This window comes from Oratosquilla oratoria, chromosome 24 (assembly GCF_046742065.1).
Source record: "Oratosquilla oratoria isolate Oo_2021 chromosome 24, ASM4674206v1, whole genome shotgun sequence".
In the NCBI taxonomy this organism is placed as follows: domain Eukaryota; kingdom Metazoa; phylum Arthropoda; class Malacostraca; order Stomatopoda; family Squillidae; genus Oratosquilla; species Oratosquilla oratoria.
In genome coordinates, this window is record NC_134800.1 from 54005149 (window position 1) to 54030148 (window position 25000).

Consider the following 25000-nt stretch of genomic DNA (forward strand, 5'->3'; position numbering starts at 1 on the left):
GCAGTCATGTGTAATGTTTCAACTGTTCCAGTATAACACCTCAAACAGCATCGGTATAACATATGATAATAATAATAGTATTATTATTATTAATAATAATAGCAATAATAATAAATGATAATAATAATAACAATAATAATAATGATAATAATAATAATAATAAATTATAATAATAGTAATATCGTTATTATTATCATTATTATTATGAATTATAATCATTATAAATTATTATTATTATTATTATTATTATTATTATTATTATTATTATTATTATTATTATTATTATTATTATTATTATTATTATTATTATTATTATTATTATTATTATTATTATTATTATTAATACTATTATTATTATTATCATATGTTATACCGATGCTGTTTGAGGTGTTATACTGGAACAGTTGAAACATTACACATGACTGCCGGACACAGCACGGGCCGGGAGGTGGGAGAAGTGGAGTGGACGGAATGCACGGCGGAGTATGCAGCTAAAAGACGCCCAGGACAACTCAGACATAACACGGTGACAAAATATCACGGTGACATTTATTTTCATATATATATTTCCATTTTTCAAAACTCGTATATTTATTCTTATTATCATTTTATTGATTATGTATCGATGCTAATTATTATGTTGTATTATGTGATATACCATGATATGATTTGGTTTGGTATATTATATTATATTTTATATTGTATATTGTGTCATAGATCGTGTTGTGTTGTATTATTATTATATTACTACTATTGTATTATATTGTACCGATGCTGTTTAACATATACTGGAACCAGCCACCAACCACTCCGCAAGGAGGGAACGTGGGCCTGACTCACTATATACACCGCCAACTTCGACCCAGAGTAACACTCCTCTGAAGAAGCTATTGTAAGCGAAACCGGTCAGGAATAAACTCGATAATCAGATAAAGACCCGTGTTTCCCCCTCCACCTTTCCCATAATATATATATATATATATATAGATTTATATATATATATATATATATATATATATATATATATATATATACATACATATATACACATATACATATATATGTATCCATATTATATATACATATATATGTATACATTATATATATATATATACATATATATATATATATATATATATATACATACATATATATATATATATATACACATATATATATATATATATATACATATATCTTTTTCTACATTAACGAGATCAACATGTGATATTCCATCCATCGGTCCCTTTGAGTTCGTGCTCATTCAGTATAGGGTATGGAATCGAAAAAAAAGTGCCTTGAAAACTTGTATTTTATTGTTTTAAACACCTAATTTCTTTATCTTTACTTTTTGATTGGTCTATACCTTTAATAAAACAACATTTTAGGCATTCCAAATCCGTCCTTTTCAAGAAATCTGAAATGGAAAAGTCATATTAGGTATAAGTTTCATGAAATCAGGTTATTGACTTCAACCCCTCTTCAGGATAGCTTCCTTGTACAGGAACTTTGCTTTCCCTGTACAGAAGATTTCAAGTGTTTTTGTATCATTATGACATTTGGAAGTAAACTCTCCTACTTGGATCCGAACCCTCGCCTGAACGACGAGCAAGGAAGCCGCTCAGGCGAGGGTTCGAATCCCAGTAGGAGAGTTTATTTCCAATATTTTAAATATGGAAGGCATTTTTCCATTCTGACATATATATATATATATATATATATATATATATATATATATATATATATATATATATATGTATGTATATATATATATATATATATATATATATATATATATATATATATATATATATATATATATATACTTCTACAAGTTGTTCATATCGCCCTATCTTTCTTCTTTCTTCTAGTGCTTTTATTTCTAGTTTCCCCCCATAAGTTAGTCCATACAAACCTGGAACCCTTCTAGTTATGCCTCGTTGAAAATTTTCCTAGGTTGGCTCTATCCTTTTCAGATACTGGTATCAAACAGCTGCCGGATATTCGAGGCCGTGTCTTGTGTGGCGAATTCCTCTCTGTCTCTCTCTCTCTCTCTCCTCTCTCTCTCTCTCTCTCTCTCTCTCTCTCTCTCTCTCTCTCTCTCTCTCTCTCTCTCTCTCTCTCTCTCTCTCTCTCTCTCTCTCTCTCTCTCTCTCTCTCTTTCTCTCTTCATTTGTCCCTTTGCCTCCTAGCCTGTATATCTTTGCCCATGTGCTTGTTTGTCGAAACACGCCTCTTTGTTAGTCATCTGCCTGCTCCTACAGCGTCTGTTTTTCCGATCTGGTGTCCGATCTGTTGTACTCTGTTTTCGCAATTCATCTTTGCGCGACACCGAAGGATCCTAAGATACAGTAACGACAACAGAATTTATGCCCTATACGTAAGAATCCGTTTGAATATGATCGCATCTTTACTAGGATGTAGGATGGGTGGAGATACCAACGTATCCACAGACTCACACTTTCGAATGTCCGAGGAACCACCATTGTGTGAAGACGAAGCCCTTATTACTGATGGGACACTTCGCTCGTTTGGTCTTTCTTAAGTACACAGAAGCAGACAGGTCTCGGATATAATTACAGTAAATCCCTGTGGAATGCGGAAGAATCGTGGCTTAAGCACCTTAATTACACTTTCTAGGAAGAGAAAGAATGCGGGGGGGATGGGGATCTGGGTCAAAGGCTTTAACAAGGGTGATGCCGATAAGGTTATCACATTAAGGACTCGTGGAAATGGGATTGAATTGGGGCAAATTTAGATTAAGAAGGAAATAGGCAAAAAGTTGGTTACCAACAAAGTAGTTAACGAATAGAATAGACTTAGTAATCATGTAGTGAGCGCTGAAAGAGAAGATGACATAGCTTTATGGATAGGGATGAAAGGTGGTAAGGGACGTGGAACTCCCTAGTGTAGGCCTGTAGGAAAGAGGGCAAACGCAGAGTATGGGATCCAATATGTTTGACGTTTCGCCCAGCGGGGCTTCTTCAGAAATAACTGAAGAAGCCCTGCTGGGCGAAACGTCAAATATATTGGATCCCATACTCTGCGTTTGGCCTCTTTCCTACAGTGCTGTTGCAGTCGTTGCTGCGTTTACTCATAGATGTAGGCCTTTTGGTCTCTTGCAGTCTCCTTCATTCTTAAGTTCTTATGGTGCAGGAGGACTTGCAGGAGGGGTTTTGGTCAAGCTGAGGTGGATACTTGCCCACTTTGGGCAGAAGAAGCCAGTGGACAAGAAAAGGAAACAAAGGAGGAGTTTTCAAATCTGCTGGCTACGTCTAAATGTTTGTTAAAGATCTCGCAACCGAAGCTTTGTACAAGAAATAAAAGATTCGTCCTCACTTGAAAATGTTTCTTCTGATATATTTGTCGACATTTGTTACCTTTATGTAATCATGACTTTCTATGCTATCTTAGTGGTTGGATTAAGGAAAGAATAGCTGTGAAGCTTTGTATGGGAGTCAAATTAAACGCGTGCGATTTACTAGCTATCATGGAGGAAACAATCAAATCTTTTTTTATGTTACATAACTTACACTGACTCTATCCATAGCCAGGACTTTCGGATTACTTTGTTGTCCAAAAGTCTTGTAACGGGATTGAGGCACGTATAGTTGTGATAGATCAACAAGAACGAATATTGACATGATTCGTTCGCTGGACTCAGCTTTTCAGCTAGACGTCGAGAAAACCACTGATCAGACCAGGTCACCATCATCTTCATTATGGTGGTACATTTTCTAGATTTTACTTGGCTTCTGTATATATATGTATAAAAAATCCCCTTGAAAAGGACCTCGAGAACCGAGCACTGATACGGGTCTCCTTGACCACGCCTAAACTTCCCGAGCCACACCCAAACCGGATACTGGTTTCACACCACTATCCCTCATTTTCTAACAGACCGTTCTTCACCTCCCACAAAGTCTGATCCTGTGAAAGCAAGAGGTCTTTTCTAGAGAGCCTATGCCATGCCACTTGGTTTCATGCCAGGCGATTATAGTTAGATAAAGAACGATCATAGATTAACCTTTTCACCACGTTGATACACTTGTCATGTTTACTTTGGCTCATCAGACAATTCCGTTCAATTATGGAGACCACCCCAACTAAAGCCTTTCATAAGTAACCAGGACTGTTCCATCTCAACTTTAGAAATGGTCTTCTGGGGATTCACTGCAAATAAAGAAGTGCTGAAGATCAAGGCGTAGGAGGAGTGGATTTGTAGAGGACTTAAAACAGTGGTTTTTAATCTGGGATCACCCGCTGTACCCCAAGAGGGTACGAAATCTTAAACTTTGGGAATACGAGACATGCTAGCCAGTTTAATGCTCTATTTGTACAGGGACTGGCAAACATGTTTTTTTTCTTCTAATAAATTATCATTTTCTGCATGCATTATCTTCCTCTGTAATTGAATATGTCTAGTTTGTCATTTAAAATGGTATCACTGGTCTATACTGTTTTTTATATAGAAATATTTCTTTATAAATGGGTACAAGAAAATTCTGTGATTTCTCAATAGGTTAAGAATTATTTCCTAAGTGACAACCTAGCAGTACACTGTGTCGGTTGCTAGTCCTTAGCAACGAGAGGAGAAAGAAACCAAACGCAAGGGAACGGAAACATGTCAAACCAAGAAACTGGGAATCCCTCATCTTGGGGATGGTCCTGGGAACGATGAAGCTTTCTATTTTGGTGATCCTTTGTCCCTAAATCTGGGCTTATTCTTATTACTTAATGTAGACAAATTTAGGTACAAGAAGGGAATAGGCAAGAATAAGCGAGTGAAGTATCATGTTTTTCGATGGAGGTTTTGATTATAAGACTGACTTTTTTTTTTTTACGGAAAGAGTGGTGTGCATGTACTAAATTTTTAGAAAGATTCAGATTTCAAGTCAGCGACTAACCGTATTTTGGTTGATTCTTTATACTCAACGTTATGAATAGGAAAGGTGACATACCTTCAGGTGAGTTGACCACCATGGGGGCAGTCTAAGATGTATATGTCAAAAAACATATCCAAAAAAGCTGTGCGTAAGGGTTCAAATTATAAATACTTAGACATAGCTAATTTGAACGACTAGTTTCTTTTTCCCAGAGCCCTGATATCCTCAATCTGCACGGAATCTCCATATACGCAGAGTATACTTGTGATGTAGTAGTGCATTGATTTGCTGACTAGCCTGCTCAGTAATGTTTATTCTTTTTCTGCACAGAGTTGTAGTTTTAGTAAATACACTGACGTCAAGGTAGGGAAATATGACCTGAGGAAAGTCCTACAAATTTACCCAAGCTTTATGTCACGATAATGAGCTCAGGTCTTCAATCAACAAACAATTTTTGACCATGGTTAGCTACTTTGAACTAATGATATATCAAATTATCCTGTCAGACCAAGACCCAACATAGGAACTATGTTTTGGTCTGCTACAGAAAATCTTGACTGTACTACCGACACCCATTTTCTTCCTCCTTTCATCTACAGATGCTTCAACGACGGCGTGTGTGTGGATGGGGTCGACTCTTTCCGGTGCCTCTGCCCCGGGGGCTCCTCGGGCGTCCTCTGCGAGTGCATGGAGGCTACCGACGGCATCGCCTGCGAGGACCTCCCGGAGTGGTATGTAGAAAGGCCTTTTCAGCCTTATCTCGAGGTCCCTTCTCACCTATTCCCCACGAAAACACCCGACGGGAAGAACGAGTCTGTTCCAGATGAAAAGCCTTCACTGCATCCAACCACCAGCATCACGGGTCTGGAGATCGTCCCTCTCACACCGACCCTTCCTCCCAGTTTCGAATCCATCACGTATCTTTTATCGTCATCGTGGTCGTTTATGTTGTCGTCCGCTTTCCCCTCTGAGGAGAGCAGCGTCATCGTCGAGACCTCTTTCGGGACTCAGGATCTACCACCCACCGCGCTCCCTTATCCTAGTGCCAAACCGACGGAACACTTCGAGTCTTTCTTTTTCGGCAAAGCTTCACCGTCCTCCTCGTTCGACGATACAGCGACCTTCTATACAGTGATAGAAAGAAGCGAAACCATATGGAGTGAGAGTCTCAGCATCGAGTTCACACCTGCCCCTACCATATGGATTCAACCCACCGAAGTTCTTCCAGAGGAGTCTCAACCTCAGACTTTTCCCGCCACTGCCTCCCTCGAGAGCGAGGTTCCTAAGGACTCTACCATCCTTTTCGAGGGCGGTTACCTGACGCCGTCCTCCGTTTCTCCCACCGTTCCTCCAATAACACCTGTCCCTTCGATATCCCTTCCCTTAAGCCCTGTCACATTGACAGAGTCCCCACAGGTCACCTCCAGGGATCTCCTCCCAACGGAAGTAAGTAGAACCCTCCTGGCCTCGCCCGAGCCTGAGCCAACTCCTGTGCCAAGCACTCCTCATGTTTCCGTCTCGTCTGTAACTATAGAGCCACCCGTAACTATAGAACCGTCTGTGGGCATAGAGTCGTCCCTGTTTCTAGAACCATCTATGCATACAGTGCCTTCCATTTCTATAGAACCCTCCGTGTATATAGAATCACCTAGAACTTTAGAGCCGTCTTCATATGTACATCCGTCACTATATGTAGAGCCATCCATGTCCGTGTATTCTCCCATATATATAGAACCATCTTTGCCTACAGAACCGTCGTTATATATGGGACCGTCCACATCTATAGAATCGCCGTTTTACGTAGAACCGTCCGTGTCTATAGAACAATCTTTATATGTAATGCCGTCCATGTCTATAGAGCCATCATTTCATATAGAACCTTCTACATCTATAGGACCTATAGACTCATCTTTGTACATAGAATCTTCTTTCTCCATACCCTTATCTGTAGAACCAATTAAGCCTGTAAAAACTTCCTTATCTATAGAAACAGTATACTCTATAGAATTCCCCATAACGGCAGAACCCAGCCTAACTGAAAGACCTCCTTTGACTATAGGACCGCCTTTATCAATAGGACCAACTTTAACTGCAGAGCCATCTATGATATTTGAGCCAACTTTAAAGGTGGAAACCACTCTGCCACTCCCGACTGAAAAACCACCTGTTGAGACAATTATATCAACTCCATCTGTTGAAACCTCTTCCTTCACGGTGCCCATTCCGACTGTGGACACTTCTTTGGTCACAGACTCTTCCCTGACAAGCGAGCAGCCTGCAACTACATCATCCCCTCCGCCTACTGTTTTATCCCCATGGCCACCCGACGGAATCACACCAGACACACAGGTGTCGTCTGCGACGTCTACGCAAGACATTCCCACGGAAGATGGAATGGAAACCACGTCGTCAACTACCTGGGTATCGACGACTGCCCTAATACCTCGGCCAGTCACTCCCGAAGTTACAGAACCAATATTTGTCTTGACCTCCGAGACCACGCCCCATGATGACAAAACCACACCAAGAGAGGCTGCAGAAGGGACAGAGGTGGTGACATCTGTATTCTTAGTCGGTACACTATCTCCCGAGGACCAGGTGAAGACAGTTACGCCGACTTATACTGTTAGTGTAGATTCAGGTGATCTGACTACTGATGTAACTGGAATTTCGCCTTTTACACCTACGGAAGGTCTAGGAGAAACGGACGGGATAGAGCTTGTATCTACATCTTCAGAAAGTACAGTCACAAAGGGAGAACCTCCTGATATAATTTACTTCCCGATCACGACTGAAGAACCTCTAGACTCTACCACCTACACTTCTGGTCCCTCTGTAGTCACACCAGCTGGAGAGGTGCTGACACAAGCAGATACATCCACAGGACCCACCACATACACTTCTGGTCCCTATGCAGTTACACCGACCGAAGAAACGTTTCTTCAAACAGACACACACCCAACGGATGGGACAGTGCCTACAGGAAGTATTACAATAACAAAAAGCCAAACAGAATCAACAGTATCTTCAACCACGACTCAGACAGACTCAACTCCATTGGTTTTAAATACAACCATACCCGTTGCTAGTACAACCCCATTAAGTACTGAAGTAGATAACTTAACATCCTCCACATCACTCACATTTGAAGATACAACAGTGACGTCTGTTGGTGATACTACGACCCCAAGAGAAATATCACCGTTTACCCATCCGACGGACACACTCGATGTAACGACCAATGCATCCACACCGTATATGCCAGATAAGGATGCAACAACAGAAGTAATAGGTCCAGCGACTAGACCAAGTGAACTAACTTCCCCAATCACACCTTCAACGAAGCCAGAAGAAGTCTCTCCATTCCTTGCTAGTACACAGCCTCCTTCTGTTTCCGAGTCGACAATCCTGAAGTCCACGACAAGTCTCGAAGCTCCAGTCGACTTAGGCACAAGTACCATTCCTTCTGAATCCACAGTAACTGAGGCGATCACAGAAGTTCATTATGCTTCTGATATTCCGTCCATTCCGTCTGTATCTTTAGATGCAGTTTCCGATATTTCGCCGACCCTAGAAGGTGTCACTCCTGGTTTCGACACTTCTTCTACAGGGGAAAGAATTACTGAAACTTCTCCCACGGGCGCAGAAACTACAACATCTCCGCAATTTCTTGGCACGCCTGGGTTATTAGAAACATCTGCGCCAGAGTTCTTTACTACTGATACGAGTCGTATGACTGAGGAGGATCACGAGACTAAATCTACCTCAACGACTGGAATAAGTACCTCCGATTACCCTGAACCTGACCTAGGAATTAAAAAATCTAGTTCGTTCCCTACTGAGATGGCTCATACTACACCCTTTGCAGGGGTAGAAGGCATCTCTACCGCTTCGCCAACGCAGTTTCCTTTTACTGGAGTCACACAGGAAGTCTCAACGCCTAAAGATGGACACCTGACAACAGACTCTGACGTCCCGGTCGTTGGAGGGCCCTCCACATCTACAACCACGATTACCAGTGAAACAATTCCAACGCCACTATCTGGTTTTATCACACCTATAACTCCCCTTTCCTCCGTTTCTACGACGAAAATGACAACCGAAATTTCGACAAATGCAACTACTATTGGTATAACATCAGTATCTCCAAAGTCAGAGCCATCGCTGGTTACTGACTTGGAAACTACATCTTCAGAAGTCCCTGCAATACCTACATCTGCAACAGTTGGTGAAGAGCTCATCAAGGTTACCACGTCATCTCTCTCCTATATCACCTCTGTATCTGAGGAAAGAAAGAATGTGACTCTTCCTGTAAAAGACTTAGTCCTGACCTCTGCTCCACCTCCGTCAAGTACTTTGACGGAGGTGGTCGATGGCGATGATCGAACAACACTCGAAACAACCCAGCCTACCACTCGGCTCGTAACACAACCGTCGACCACGAGTGAAGGCACAACGCCGTCAAAGTTCCCCACAGAAACCTCAGTCTTCATTCCTACGCCCATCACCACGATGAAGACAACCTCCCTACTGACCACACAAACAACTCCATCGATAGACAGTGGCCTTCTTACATCCGCAATGTCCACTCACACAACACCAGCCATCCATGAGACTCCCTCAGCCGTTACCTTTCCCTCTTCTTCTTCTTCTTCTCCTCCGCCTCCAGCCTCGATTTCCACCTCGGTCACGGCCTCGCCGACACGAACGCCACAGGGGGATCAAGCCACGGTGCCCGAGTGTAATGGCTTGCGCTGTCTCAACGGAGCAAAGTGTGTCCAGAGCCCTGATGGGGCAAAGGTATGACACGAGTCGAGGACATTTTAGATGTCCTATCACCAAGTGCACACTGCTTTCAATGAGCGCTCTCAAACTCTTCACGCACTTGTGGTATTTCATATTATTTTTTTCGCCAACCACACTTTGCTTTCCATGAGTTTACTTTGAAGTCCCACTTATTCTGCACTAATACACCGTGTGAATTATTATGAATTTTTACATCATGGGAATTTATATACACTGTTTTCCCCGCTTATATCACTACTGATGCACCATGAAGCAAGAGGCTATACCACGTCTGGCTAAGCGACGCCAAAAGAATGGGATACTGCTTTAAACTAATAAAGATTACTCGTCATTGTTATCGCCCTGTAAGAGGGACAGAATTGATAACTAGTTTCACGTGTCTGGTTAAATCAAATGTACCAATAATATGATTCCATACTAATGACGTGCAAGGACGCGAACATAAGCCCAGGTTTCCCTGAGCACATCCCTTGTCGTGATTTATGCAGGACAGTGGCAACTTGCACATGTTTGGTTCCGTCGAATGGCCCCCAAAACGCGCGCGTGCGCGCACACACACACCTCGTGGCGCAGTGGTTAGAGTTCCGGTCCGGGTTCGAATCCCGCCCAGGACTGAAATAATTTCAGTATTGTTGCGCTGCGAGTTGTTACTCCAAGTCTTGTAGGCGGGAAGTTGGGTGTGTGTGTGTGTATGTGTGCGGGTAAGGTCATAGTATTACCCATAGATCGGTCATATATGAGCTCTGAACTCTTTTCCGGGAGGGGAATAGCTGTCGATCACGAGTCCAACACCTGATCCAAGACCATGGTGAATCACACACACACACACACACACACACACACACACACACACACACACACACACACACACACACACACACACACACACACACACACACACACACACACACACACACACACACACACACACTCACACACACCATTACGGATATTCTCGGGATTTTTTTAAGCATTGACATTACGGCGTGCCTCGTTTTCTTTGATCGTATCAACGGCGGTAATTACAACTTATCTGACCACCAACGAAATGCCACCAACGTCGTGTTGCATCCGACGTTATGTATTTGAATGCAGGTTGAAGTTGGAACAGAGTTTGTGCCTACGTCTTCGGAAATTACAGTCACGAATGAATTTTGTTTAATGTAGAAATACCAAAAGTTTACCGTGGAAACGATCTTCATAACCTTATGCTATGTAGTAGTCGTTGTCGTCGTTTATGGTGTTCGGGGGATAACACAACAGTCGTCTTACATGTTTACTCGTACTAACAGAAGTTGCCTTCACAGCCTAGTTTCACATCATACTTTTTTATCACAACACTATACACGTTTTTAAATCTGTCACATTGTAAAGATGATGAATATTAATTGCTTGAACCATTGTTGACACGAATGCAAACCACATACAATACACCGTTGCAAGACTCGATTCAAGAACGTTGCTGCCATTGTTTGAAGAAAAAAAAAACGAAATTCATCCTCACTTTAAAATCGTTATGAACCACTTAATCTTTATCTTCTGTTATATAAAAAAAAGAGGTGATAGGGTGTGTGAAAACTGCTCTCTTTGGATCTTCATGCACTAAGAACAGTTCCAAATGGGCTACTGTGTTTACTTGCTTGTTCGCTTACTCGTCTGTCTCGTTTTAAATTTTCCCTCTTTCCGCACCTGACCTCGTTATGAGCCGAGAGTCCATTTCATCTCTACTAATGCTTTACCACAGGCTTTGCTCATCATAAATCATCATTCTTACAAGTATTAACCATCGATACTCTCATTTCAGGACTGTTTTGCTGTAATGCCGGAAGGCGTTTCAATGCTAAAGGGCCGTTCTTGGTACAATGGACTTTTCATAAAGACCTGTCTTGCTTCTTATGTGGTGTCTCATATTTCTTTACCGTTTACATGAGCACGAAGAGCGCATACGCACTCCACTCACATGCACGGAAACACGCACGCACATGCGCGCGCACACACACACACACACACACACACACACACACACACACACACACACACACACACACACACACACACACACACACACACACACACACACACACACACACACACACACACACATATCCATCTATCCGTCCATCTATCTACCCATCCATCCACACATATATACATATATATATATATATATATATATATATATATATATATATATGTATATATATATATATATATCCGTCTATCCATCCATACATACATATATCTGAATAGAATCGTCAATGACGACGATGTCAATCACAAAACTTCCGACAGGTGTCCCAGGACTCGAACCGAGGATTTGTACGTTAGCAAGTCTATGCTTCTACCATCCACGCTATCGAGGTTATAAAATCCTACAATCTTCTATTCATCAAGGATACGTTCCTGCTTCACCACTACTCATAGGTTGCTTTGGTTCTTCGTAAAATTGAAATTAGGACGGCAGTTAGTAATCGACTGAATTCCTGCGGGTCTAGATTAACCCCGAGGTCAGAAGGATTTATAGCCTCGATAGCGTGGTTGGAAGAGCATAGACTTGCTAAAGCACAATTTCTCGGTTCGAGTCCTGGGACAGCAGTTGGAAATTATGATATATATATATATATATATATATATATATATATATATATATATATATATATATATATATATATATATATATATATATATATATATATCTACGTGCATACATACATTCATACATACACATACAAAAGCATGCGGGAGCGCACGCCCACACATGTGTGCCACTATTTCAAGTCTTTCTGTCCACTCTTCTTGTCTCCTGACCTGACCTGACCTGCGACACCGTTTTCTTGCAGTGCGACTGCGGATTCCGGTACTACGGAGCCATGTGCGAGTCGACGAGGCACATCCACCAACCATACTTCGCCGGTGCGTCCTACCTCACGCTGCAACTCGGCAACCTCTCCCTCGTGAAAGGGGTCGAGGTAAGTGAGCACCCGTCCGCGACCACGGGGTTAGGGGTGGGAAGGTCCACTTCGAGCCGGGGAACAAAGGGTCTGTAGGTTCTTGAAGTCATGCTTTCACACCTGCTGCCGCTTAGAGTAGGTTCAGTTCTTGGTCTGCATAGACAGGTTTATTTGTTTAACTATCTGCAGTATCATTATGGGATGGGACACAACCCACGGTGATCAGTTCGAAGTGTAAGAGGCAAATTAAAGGGTCAGTAGGTATGACGTCAGTCTCTTATTCACTTCAGTTGTTACATCACTGGCACACATACATAAGCCAGTGCTACTTACTGCAGATTTTTTTCTCTATATTTTCGTGTCGAGTAAAATTTTGATACCGTGAGCAATCCTCGATTTTTGTTTCAACGAAATCCTCTTCCTGAGCACAGTTCTTGTCCACTTCGATTTAAGATCGTTGTGGTGACGTAACACCATCTTCCAGGACGCGTTCTTAATCAGAACGCAGAAGCAGGAGTCACCATTCCTCTTCCTGTTGAAACTGTTCGAATTGTGATTCGTTTTTTATTGTGACAGCAAAACCTTACAGAACCCTTATACACTGCTGCTAAAAGTAGACCTAACAGTAGAATGTTTTCGAGTTTCACTACTGGTGATGATGCACGACACTCTCCCTGGTTCGCTGATCGAGCGGATGTTATTGGGTCAAGTTGCAGGCACGGTCAGTAGAATTAGGGATGTGGTATCCGCGAATTCACCGACAACAATTCACCGACAACAATTCATCGACAACAATCCATCGACACGCTCAATTCATCGATATACACAGTTCATCGAAAAATAGAAATAAAAATATTGTAATTTGAAATGTATAACTAGGTCGTGTTTTCATCCTTGATTTAGCATACTTTTATCTTTGATAATGAAATAATTACTTTCATAGCCTTTATTTAGGATACTATAAAAATAAGGTGGGATACGGAAATTGCCCACCAGGCAAATTAGAAATAGGACACTTGCTCAGCAATATTTTTCCCGAAATTGAGAAACACATAACTTTACAAATCACATCAATATTGCGATTCTCTGACTTAATATGAATGGTAATCATCTGTCCAGTGAGCAACTGGAATTGCTGACCTCTTGGCTTCGGTTGGTATGACTGATGAAGCCGTGGTGTCGTGGCCAGGTGGTTAACGACCATCAGAAACCGTTTCCCGACACTTCTAACTTTGGGGTCGAGGCGAGATTAGGACGCTGGATGCAAAGGAGGATCTACTATAGAATCTCCACCCCCCGCGCTCAAAAGGTTAATCTTTGTTTGGATTAGGTTAGGTTAGGTAATAAAAACGTTATCATGACCTAAGAGTTAGGTTAGGTTAGTTAATAAAAAACGTTATCATGACCTGAGTGACGGTGTGTGTCTGAGTGACAGCGGAGCACCACGGATAGCCACAGATCAGCACACGCGTGGGGGTGGAGATTCTACAGTTAATCCGCAAAGGAAAAAGGGGACGGGGTATGAGGGAATAGTCAGAGTAGACATCATGTGAGGCTGAAACCTTTATTAAGAGTACAACGTTTCGCTTCTTGAAGCCTTTTCGAGTACATAGGAGCAGAATACGACCTCTAAGCTATTTATACATCCCGAAATGGATGAGGAAGGAGCACTAGGATAGGGAATCCCATGGGATGCCACTTTAAGTCTTTCTAACGAGGAGGGAGTCCAAGAAGATACAAGACTTTGATAGTTTGCTTGTTTTGCATAATATGTCCGCGTGGTACAAATGTAACAGCTATTTTAATTTATTGTTTTGTTGGAGATTATTAAGAATTATTAGGAGGTCATTCTCCTGTGGCTGGCATATTTCAGCCTATCAAGTACCTCCATCTACAGTGCTACATCTTTATTGTGTTTTAACCTTCTGCCCCTCCCCATCCCATTCCTTCAACAGGTATACGGAAATTTCGTCTCTGGACATTTCGTCTCAAGACACCTCATCTCCAGACACTTCGTCTCTGAACATTCCATCTCCTACTCAAAAAAAGAAAGAAAGAAAAAAAAAAGGACATTTCGTGTTCTTGTCTTTCCAATATGATATTCCAATTTGAAAAAAAAAGAAAAAAAATCATGCACTCCTCCACTCCAAGATTTTATATAGTCTGTATGATTTATTCCTGGAATGTCTACTCATAGGATGTCTACTCCTAAAATGTCTACTCCCAAAATGACATCATGTCCCAAAATGTCTACTTTGTAGAAATTGTTAATATATCTTATCTTGTCTTTATTTGTCTGGATTATTTCAACTTTAACTATTATTTATGTTATTTTGACTTTTATTTTCTGCATTATATTGTATGAATGGATTATGTCAACACCTATGTGTGATAATCCGTTATTTTGATCTAATTCTAGATTGACACCTGTACTTTAAGAATTCATAACTGCTTTAACACCTTTCTGTGAGTAATTCACTGAGGTGTGGATGGATTCTGTCAGCACCTATGTGGTAATTTGACACCTTTCAACAACTCATAAGTGACTCAACATCTTCAGTTTAAAGAGATATTGACTTATTCCCACCTAAATGTGTGAGAATTGTGGGCTGTCAAATCCCTGATGTGTGATCTACCATCACACCTTTTGTGTATAAGAATGGCAAATTACTGGCATTCCAGCATAATCAGCCATGAAGGGCACAGCTACTCAGAAAGGTGGCTTAGCTCTGCTCTATGGACACAGATATCACGTCAACAGGAAAGGCAAGGAAGGGAGGGTTTTCTGGAGATGTCACAACAGGGGCTGCCCAGGCCGTTTATCTAGCCAAGGAGAGAATGTCATCAACAATAAACCTCACAATCATCCTGGTGACATTGTAGATAATGCTGTTGAGAGGGTCAAGTCTCAGCTAAGAGAAGATTCCAGAAGTACCTCTACTCCTATTCCACAACTCTTCAATAATGCCTTAACTCAACTTTCACCAGATCTTCTGACCTGGCAGCTGTGATGCCTACATTCCCCAGATACAGGTCAACTGTGTACCGCAGTCGTCAGAAAAATCTTCTTATCCTTCCAAGAGTGAGATCCGATGTTGATTTCCAGGAACAGTGGACACAAACAAACAGTAGGGACCGGTTTCTGCTTCGCTGTGATGGGAGAGGATGACATGGTTATCATCTTTGATACTGATACCATGCTTCACCGGCTCTCCACAGTTGAGACTCTTTACATGGATAGTACCTTTTGCAGTGTGTCCCAGAATCTTCTACCAGCTCTTCACTAACAACATTATTCTCTCAGGACAACAGTTCCCAGCCATCTATGCACCCCTGCCCAACAAGACTAGAGAGACCTACAACAGATTCTTCACAATAGTGAAGGAGGAACTTCAATACCTGGACATCATACTTCGCCCTCCCCGTGTTCTTGTTGATTTCGAGAAAGGCCTTCTACAATCAGTACAACTTCACTTCCCAAATGCTGACATCAAGGGATGTTACTTTCATTTCTCACAGTGTCTATGGAGATGGGTTCAAAACAACGGTCATGTGGTCTTGTACAGGGAAAATAATGAATTGCAGTTTTGTAAAACATACAGCTACCCTTGCCTACCTTCCACCAGAAAGCGTCAGGTTTGCATGGAGCACCCTACGTCTGAACCATGCAGATGAGTCAGATGCAGCCTTCGATATATATTTTGCAGGGACCTGGATGAGGGAGTTTTCTGTTTCATTGTGGAACCATTTCAATGCCACGGAAGACCGTACAAACAACCGACTGGAGGGATGGCACAACCAACTGAACAGACTAGCAGGTAGGGATCATCCTAATGTGTACCAACTTATCATCCTACTGCAGAAGGAAGAGGCTGTATCAGAGTTAGAGATTTTGAAGCTACGAAGTGGAGGACTCCCACTGCACAAAAGATCCAAGTGGCAGAAAACGGACAAAAAATCAAACGGGTGCAGAAGAAGCTTGTTGAAAGAAAGATTTCTCTGGCAGAATTCATGGACTCTGTTTCACATTTCTGTGGTCTCTGATTTATGGACAAAATTAGAGTTAATGATGTTGTATGATCAGTCTTTGATTTAATGAATTATCATGTCATAGTGATAACATGTCTATGATGTATATTTTGGTAATGATTAAAGATAACTACAAAAACAGTTATGATGTTTTTTTTTTATTTACTTTCATAGATTTAGAAAAAATAACCAATTTGAAAGTAGACATTTTGAGAGTAGACATTTTGGGAATTAGAACTCAATTTGAGAGTAGACATTTGGGAGTAGACATTCTGGGAGTAGATATATTGGGATGTTACGGTCTATACAACCTAGACACCACTGAGATAAATTGAATTCTTCAAATGATAATAGGTATTATATACACATGCTGCAATAAAAGTGTGTGCAGATCGATAAAAATAATTGAGACAAATTAAATATTTCGGTGCATGCTCATCTCTGGGAAAAGTATGATATAATTACCTACGCTCTATGTCATTGCCTTAATTAACCATTTGAGTTATAATGGAAGTACTGAAGACTAACAGAGGCGGCGAACTTTTGGCTTTTGAGGGTTACACGTGCACCAAATAGTATATCAGAAATGGAAAGAAACGATGGTTTTGTACAAGACGACTAGATTGCCGTGGCGCTTTGATGACAACTATCGATTCTCCACAATCATCCAGGAGACAATAGAGATTGAGGGTATATTGGATCAAACTATTGGCGAGAACCAGCAGCAATTTTCCTACATTACAATAGTCCGGAGGCAGATGAAAGAATTGTTATCTTTGCTACTGACAGCAACTTACGCAAACTGACAGAAACAAGAACCTGGTTTATGGATGGAAATTTCTCTCTAGAGCCAGATCTCTTCAGTCAGCTGTACATCATTCGCGTTCCACTAGGTGAATCAGTCATTACAGTCCTGTACGACTTCCACCAAAGGAAAATTTAAGCAACCTACTATGAATTACTGCAGACTGTCATCGACAAATGTGCTGATATGGAACTATATCCAGATCCAACGACTATCATCATGGATTTTGAATGTGCAGCAATCAACGCAGTGCAGGTTGTCCTTGGTGATGATGTTTATATACAAGGCTGCTTTTTATATCTATACCAATGGTTGTATAAATAAGTACCTATACTTGTCTCTCAACTTGGACTTAAAGATTGATTAAATTGATTAAGAATTTATGAAATTTTTATTTAAAATGAGAAGGAGACGAAATGTTCCATTTTTGGATAGGAGACGAAATGTCCTTGGAGACAAAATTTCAGGAGACGAAATGCCCTACAACTTCTTCAGCCACAAGCCTTGACCTCGCTATCGCGTGAAACGAGACTCAACTCCGTGGTGACACTTTGGCCGCCTCTACCTTATTCTTTCTCCTTCTCCTGCCGCAGGTGTACCTGCAATTCACTTCCCAGGGCGCTAACGGCCTGCTGGCTTATAGCGAGGGACCGCACGATGCCTTTGTCATGCTCATTCTACGGAACTCACTGCTCCAGTTCGTCTTCTCCTGCGGACTCCAGACGGTGTCCTTCTTGCAAGGCAACGCCAAACTCGGCCACGGCCACCGGACACACGTGTCCGTCAGGTTGGTAAATATTTCACAGCCCAGCCTGCAACCGAAGCTGGTTGGGCCACTGTCATCGGCCCATCCAGGCCAGGAACCTATCTTTGTCAATGTTTTTCCGTTTCTGAGTTCCAGTCACAGTGCCAGAAGCTTGACTAATGACCAGATCTGGCATTCTAAATGCTGGCTCCCCTCCTTTCTGATGAATCTCATTTAACTCGTACAGGCTATGGTGGAGTCCTTACCCGACCTTCTATCCTTTCGGCATGGGCAAGTGCAGCGCGTCACTGCAGGTGGGTCTGATTTGGTCTGATTTGGTCTTTATAGTCCGTCTGTTGTCTCCCTCTTCCGAAGATTTTAATTTGCGTTTATTCATTTATTCTTTATTTGTATGTCTATTCATCTATTTGTTTATTCATATGTCTGTATGTTCATTTGATTCGTTATTGTTTATTTATTTACTTATTTATCTATTTAGTTATTTACTTACCCCGTCTGGGGTATTGGCTGCATGTTAATGTGGCAGAGTAGCATGCAGTTGATACTTTAGGGTCTATATGGGGCGCCCCTACGGACCAGAGCCACACATCATTTTGTCTGTGATAGAGGAAAACTCTGTTGATAGAGAAAGGATGACACTTTTATACTACGACTGTCCCTCCGTTATGCTGCCTCCCAACCCCTTGTTACTGTCCTGTACCATTTCTCTGAATAATCATTTCCTTTCTTCGCCTACCCTGTGGTGGGGGAAGAGAATACTACCACCAAATCTTTCCACTTGAGTCGTAAGAGGCGACAAAAAAATGGGACGGGGATGGGATTAGGAGTCCTACTACCTGTAGCCCCAAAGGGGACATTCCTAAAAGAAGTAAAGGCATAAGAGGGTCTGAGAGTTTTCCAACCAGTACCCTTAGGTTTGGGTCTTTTAATGTGCGTGGATGTGGTACAGATGAGAGTAAAAGGGAAGAGATAGGCAGTATGTTTGCGAGAAGAAAGATGGATGTGCTGGCTTTGAGTAAAACTAAAATGAAAGGAAAGGGCAACTGTGAGTTTGGGAGTGTAGCTGGGAGGTACTCAGGAGTGAAGAGGGGACGAGAGAGAGAAGAGGTGGCTATACTAATAAGTGAAGAGATAAGATAGCTGGTAATGGAGTGGAAGGAGGTTTCATCAAGGTTGATGTGGATAAAGGTGAAGCTGGGAAGGGAGATGTGGGTTTTTGTAAGTGCGTATGGACCTGGTAGTGAGAAGAGCGTAGATGAAAGGGAGGCTTTTTGGGTAGATTTAAATGAGTGCATAAAGGGATTAGGGAGAAATGTCAATGAAGTTGTACTGGGAGACCTTAATGCTAGGGTAGGAAACGAACCAATAGACGGAGTGATTGGGAAGTATGGAGTTCCAGGTAAAAATCGTAGTGGAGAATTGATGGTGGAGATGTGTCTTGAAAGAGAGTTGATGATAGCAAATACAGTGTTTAGGAAGAAAGTCAAGCATAAGTACACATGGGAGAGGGTGGTGGATGGAAGGGTGGCAGATAGAGCGTTAATGGACTATATAGTGGTAGGAAGAGTTAAGGATGTACATGTTCTAAGGGGAGAGAGTGGGGGAATATCAGATCATTTTCTGGTGGAAGGTAAATTGAAAGTGGAGAATAGGTGGAGAAAGAGGAAAAGGGCAGAAGGTAGGGAGGTACTTAGAGTGAACTGCTTAAATGAGAAAGAAAAGGAGAATGAGTATAAGAAGAAGCTGAGAGAGGAGTGGGAGGGAGTGAAGGATAGAGTAGAACTGGGAGTGGAGGAGGAATGGGGATGGTTCAAGGAGGGAGTCATATGGTGTGCAAAGATGGTGTGTGGAACAAGGAGGGTGGGAGGAAATAGAAGGAAGGGTAGTGAGTTGTGGGATGAGGAAGCAAAGAAGGGTGTAGAAGAGAAGAAACAGACACTCATAGATTGGCTACAAATTAGGACGAGGGAATCGCATGAGAGGTACAAAGTAAAGAGAAGGGAAGTTAAGCATAAGATAAAGGAAGCAAAGAGGAGAGCAGATGTGAAATGGGGTAAGAGTATGACAGAAAATTTTGAAAGTAATAAAAAGATGTCTTGGAAAGAAATTAAAAGAGGAAAAGGAGGCGAATCAAGTAGAGAAGAAAATGTAAAAGATGGAGATGGAGAGATGATAATGGAAGAGAAGGCAGTGAGAGGGAGGTGGGCAGAATATTTTAGGGAGTTGCTAAATGTGAAGGAGGATAGGGAGGGAAAGATAGTTGCAGTGGGAAGCGCTAAGAAAATGAGTGGTGAGTGAGGAAAATGGAGGAGAAGTAGGGAAAGATGAAGTGAAAGCAGCTGTTAAGATGTTGAGATCAGGTAAGGCACCTGGGTTGGATGGATGCCATACAGAATGTCTGAAGAAAGGAGGTACAGTTATGGTGGACTGGCTGGTGAGGTTATTTAATGTTTGTTTAAGAAGGGGTAGAGTGCCGGAGGACTGGAGGAGTGCCTGTATAATTCCGCTTTACAAGGGAAATGGGGACAAGTGTGAGTGTAGTAGTTTCAGAGGGATCAGCTTGTTGAGAGTAGTTGGGAAGGCTTATGGGAGGATCTTGATTGAGAGGATTAGGAGATGAACAGAGGGGGTAATTGGTGAGGAACAGTGTGGTTTTAGGACAGGTAGGGGTTGTGTAGATCAGATTTTTGTGATAAGACAGATATGTGAGAAAGCTATAGGAAACGGTAAGGATGTTTTTTTTTTGTGGCTTTTATGGATCTGGAAAAGGCTTACGACAGGGTAGACAGTAAGGCACTGTGGGAGGTACTGCAGATATATGGGATAGGAGGAAAGCTGTTAAGAGCAGGCTAGAGTTTTTGCGAGAGTAGTAGAGCTTGTGTTAGGATTAGAAATGGAGAGAGTGAATGGTTTGAGGTAAAGGTGGGACTTCGTCAGGGATGCGTTATGTCGCCCTGGCTGTTCAATCTATGCATGGATGGGGTGGTGCGAGAGGTGAATGTAAGGGTAGTGGGTCAGGGGTTTGAGATGGTTAAAGAAAATGGAGAAAAGTGGGAAATAAGCCAGTCGTTGTTTGCTGACGACACTGCACTTGTAGCAGGATCAGAGGAGGGATTGAGGAAGTTAGTGACAGAGTTTGAGAAGGTGTGTGAAAGAAGGAAGCTGAAGATGAATGTAGGCCAAAGTAAGGTGGTGAGATGTACAAGGGGTGATAGTGACAGCAGGCTGGAAGTGAGCATTAAGGGAGAGAGACTGGAGGAAGTGGATAGTTTTAAATATTTGGGTGCGAATGTGGCAGGAAAGGGAGGAGTGAGGGGTGGAGGTAGAATGTAGATCGAGAGAAGCGAGTAAATGCCTTGGTGGATTGAAAAGTGTAATGAGAAATAGACGTCTGGGAATGGATGCTAAGAGGAGGTTATATGAAGGAGTGATTGTGCCAACAGCACTGTACGGGGCAGAAACATGGAACATAAGAGAGGAAGAGAGAAGGAGTTTGAATGTGTTTGAGATGTAATGTCTGAGAAGTATGATAGGGGTTACTAGGCTGAATAGAGTGAGAAATGAGGAGGTGAGGAGGAGAACAGGGGTGGAAAGGGGGTTGAGAGATAGGGTTGATGAAAGAGTATTAGGATGGTTCGGACACATGGAAAGAATGAGTGAAGAAAGACTAGTAAAAGAGGTGTGGAAGGCAGAAGTGGAAGGAGTGAATATGAGGGGGCGTCCTAGGATGAGATGGATGGATGGGGTGAAAGGGGCATTACAAAAAAGAGGAATGTCTGTTGAGAAAGGACGGGAGAGGACAGAAGACAGGGGTGAATGGAGAAGGATAGTGTATGGATGATGCTGTGATGCATTAGGGGGAGTGGGTGGGGGGTGAGGAAGTATGTATGAGAAAATAAATCGACGCAGCACGTCTTCTCCTTTTCTGCATGAAGGGACGGAGAGGGGGGCTCGGCGAATTTATGAAGCGGCCTCGCTTGGAGATGCTGTGTCTTGTGACAATGCTTCTGAGCCAGGGCAGTGGACAGGATGCAGGGATGACCCGTCATCCAGAAGGTGCCAAGATAAGAGGGAGGGAGGAGGGTGGAGGGGAGTGGAATGGGTGGGAGTGGTTTCTATGCCTTTTTCTTTTTGGCTACCCCCCGTGTAAGGGGGAAAAAGCCTTTGGTATATGTATGTATGTACTTATCTATTTATCTTTTATTTATCCATATATCTATACATTTATTTGATTTATTATTGTTTATTTATTAATTAGCTAATTACCTATTTATTAATTTATTCATTTATCTGTTTTTATCAATTTATCATTAGTAGTGTTATTACTGGGTGTGTAATGTGAACAGTGGTGTCTGGGTCAGATGGGTTCTGACGGATCTAAGGATTCAGCAGGTCTACAGTGATCCGGTCTAGTAGATCCTGCAGAGCCCCGAGATCTCAAGTGGGTAGGTCTGAGCCCTGTTCGTTCACGATCTCGGTCGAGGCGCCCTGGTCACTTTCACAAACTGATCATTGTCCACCATCGGTTAATTCCTGACCGTCTTAGTCACCAGTTTGTTTGCTTGTGAGTGGGTGATAGAGGGAGAGAGAAGTCTGAAAAATTTATTCAACTTTCATGACCCCCCAACAGGGTATGTGAAGATATATAGATCACATAATACATTAATATATTTTCAACATGAGATTATATACAGGTCACATAATACATAAATATATTTCTGACAGCACACATCAAACTACGCATGCCTATAAAGCATAGTATGAAGCACAACAAATACAGGATACAAAAATACAATGTTAAGCAAGTAGTTGCCATGAAGGGTTTAAAAGTAGCAGCACACTGGGCATTTGTCGCTAGCATGTTACTTGCTTTCGCTACTTCGTTTGAATAGAAACGACTTCGGTTACGATTTTTTTGTTTTTCAAATTCCCAAATGTCAAATTACTCCTGCGTCATATGTTGAGAAGTTGAATGACGAAGTAAGAGAAGTTAAACCTAGAATACGAATGTTAGACACATTGTTGAGATGTTCTTACGGAAGTCTAGAATATATTGTAACTGAAGTCGTTTCTACTCAAAGTAGCAAAAGGAAGTAGCATACTAGCCTAGTGTGCCGCCACGGACGATTACCAGAATAGTATCAATGTGCCAACATAAAGCGTCCCGGGACAGAATGTGACGACCAAAGGCGGGACAATTTTCGTGTACCGTGACCAGTTCAGACAGAAGACTTGGACCTGCAACACAACTTCGAAAATCCCAAGCCAGGGAAATAATGTACTCTACCCGGTATATACTTTTTTTTTTTTTTCTTCCTAGCTCCCGCGATTTATTTCATATTTTGTCACTCCAACCACTAAATCCATTGTGAGCATTAGCAGCATCCTGGTATTGTTTGGCCCTTAGAAAACAAAGGAATGAATGGAAAAGAGGTCACGGAATGGATTGAGTGTGGGGGCAGTGGTGATGGGAGGACGTAGCACAAAGAAAAGACACTGGATCGACCCCCCTCCCCCCCCCCGCAATCTGCTGAAGCTCTCACGCTCACTACAGTAGCTTCCCCTCCCTCCTCCATTCTGACAACCTAGCATATCCATAATCACATCTCTCACTGCTCTATCAACAAACTGAAAAACAACACATTGTTGCATGCCAGACCCTCTGATATTCATCCCTTTGAATCTTTTCTCTCCCGAGAGGATACGGTCACCTTCCGGCCCTTCTAAGTTACCATAAGAGGCTGGATGACCGCATCACATACAACTGTAACACTTCACCCCATGGGAAACTGTAATGTTATAACACATATGTAAATGTACACTTAAAACCCACTATCGGAGAAATAATATCAGAAGCACAAGAAAACTGTTTATTTCGACTACCCTCTGTGGTCCTCTTCTGCTGAAGAGGACTACAGATAGTTGTCGAAATATACACTTTTCTTGTACTCCTGATATTGTTTCTCCGATAGTGGGTTTTAAGTGTATTTCACCCCATATTATACAACACATCATGTAAGGCTGCATCATACACAATCATGCATGCTATGACGTTCCTCAGGGAGACGGGACTGGTCGGCCATACGGTCTAGGGACCGACAACAACAGCCTGACAACCTTTTCCTCCCTCAGGTAAACAACACCCTGCCAGTGTACAGCGAGCAAGCTGCGGCCTCTTCCTCGCTCTACCTGGGACATCTCTACTTAGGTGGACTCCCGTCCTCGTTCTCTTCGACTCTCGTGGTTAAGGCCGGTTTCCTTCCTCGACTTCACGGCTGCGTCTCTTTGCTCGAGGTGAGGATCCATTCGACTGTCAGGGAGACAGGATGAACCTAATCATGAGTAAAAAGCTGAACTAACCTAGGCTAACCTAAGCCCCGAGCAGATTTTGTCCAAAGGAAACCCTCATGTCTTCACGAAATAGAAACTGTTATTCCGATAAACTTTTTTTTTTTTTTTTTTTTGTGCTGTCCTTTTTCGCCCAATCTGGTCTACTGTGATTCGTGGATATCGCTTTATGTCACTGCTACTAACACCACTGAAACCATCACCGTGTCTCACATAAGTTTTTCGCCGCATTGGCCCTGTGACACGTCAACTATTCCCGTTTTTCCCGCACCTGTCTGTCTTTTCTTCTTGTTCATCTACTGCAACAGTCACGACCACCTTCTTGAGCTTCCCTCTGTCCCCGCTGTCTTCCTTCTCAAGTACCAACTACTCCCGGCCCGGCTCTGCCGCAAACGTTGACCGAAGCAGC

General features: G+C 42.3%; 1 protein-coding gene across 1 annotated transcript in view; it reads left to right on the forward strand.

Annotated features, from left to right (window-relative positions):
* LOC143038348 (uncharacterized) overlaps positions 1–25000 on the forward strand; it is a 124066-nt gene that overhangs the window by 58986 nt on the left and 40080 nt on the right. Inside the window, exons 8-12 of the mRNA XM_076207379.1 lie at positions 5486–9686; positions 12533–12661; positions 18071–18264; positions 18470–18536; positions 24376–24537. Of these exons, the coding sequence (XP_076063494.1) occupies positions 5486–9686; positions 12533–12661; positions 18071–18264; positions 18470–18536; positions 24376–24537 (4753 nt within the window). The remainder of the gene's footprint in view (positions 1–5485; positions 9687–12532; positions 12662–18070; positions 18265–18469; positions 18537–24375; positions 24538–25000) is intronic.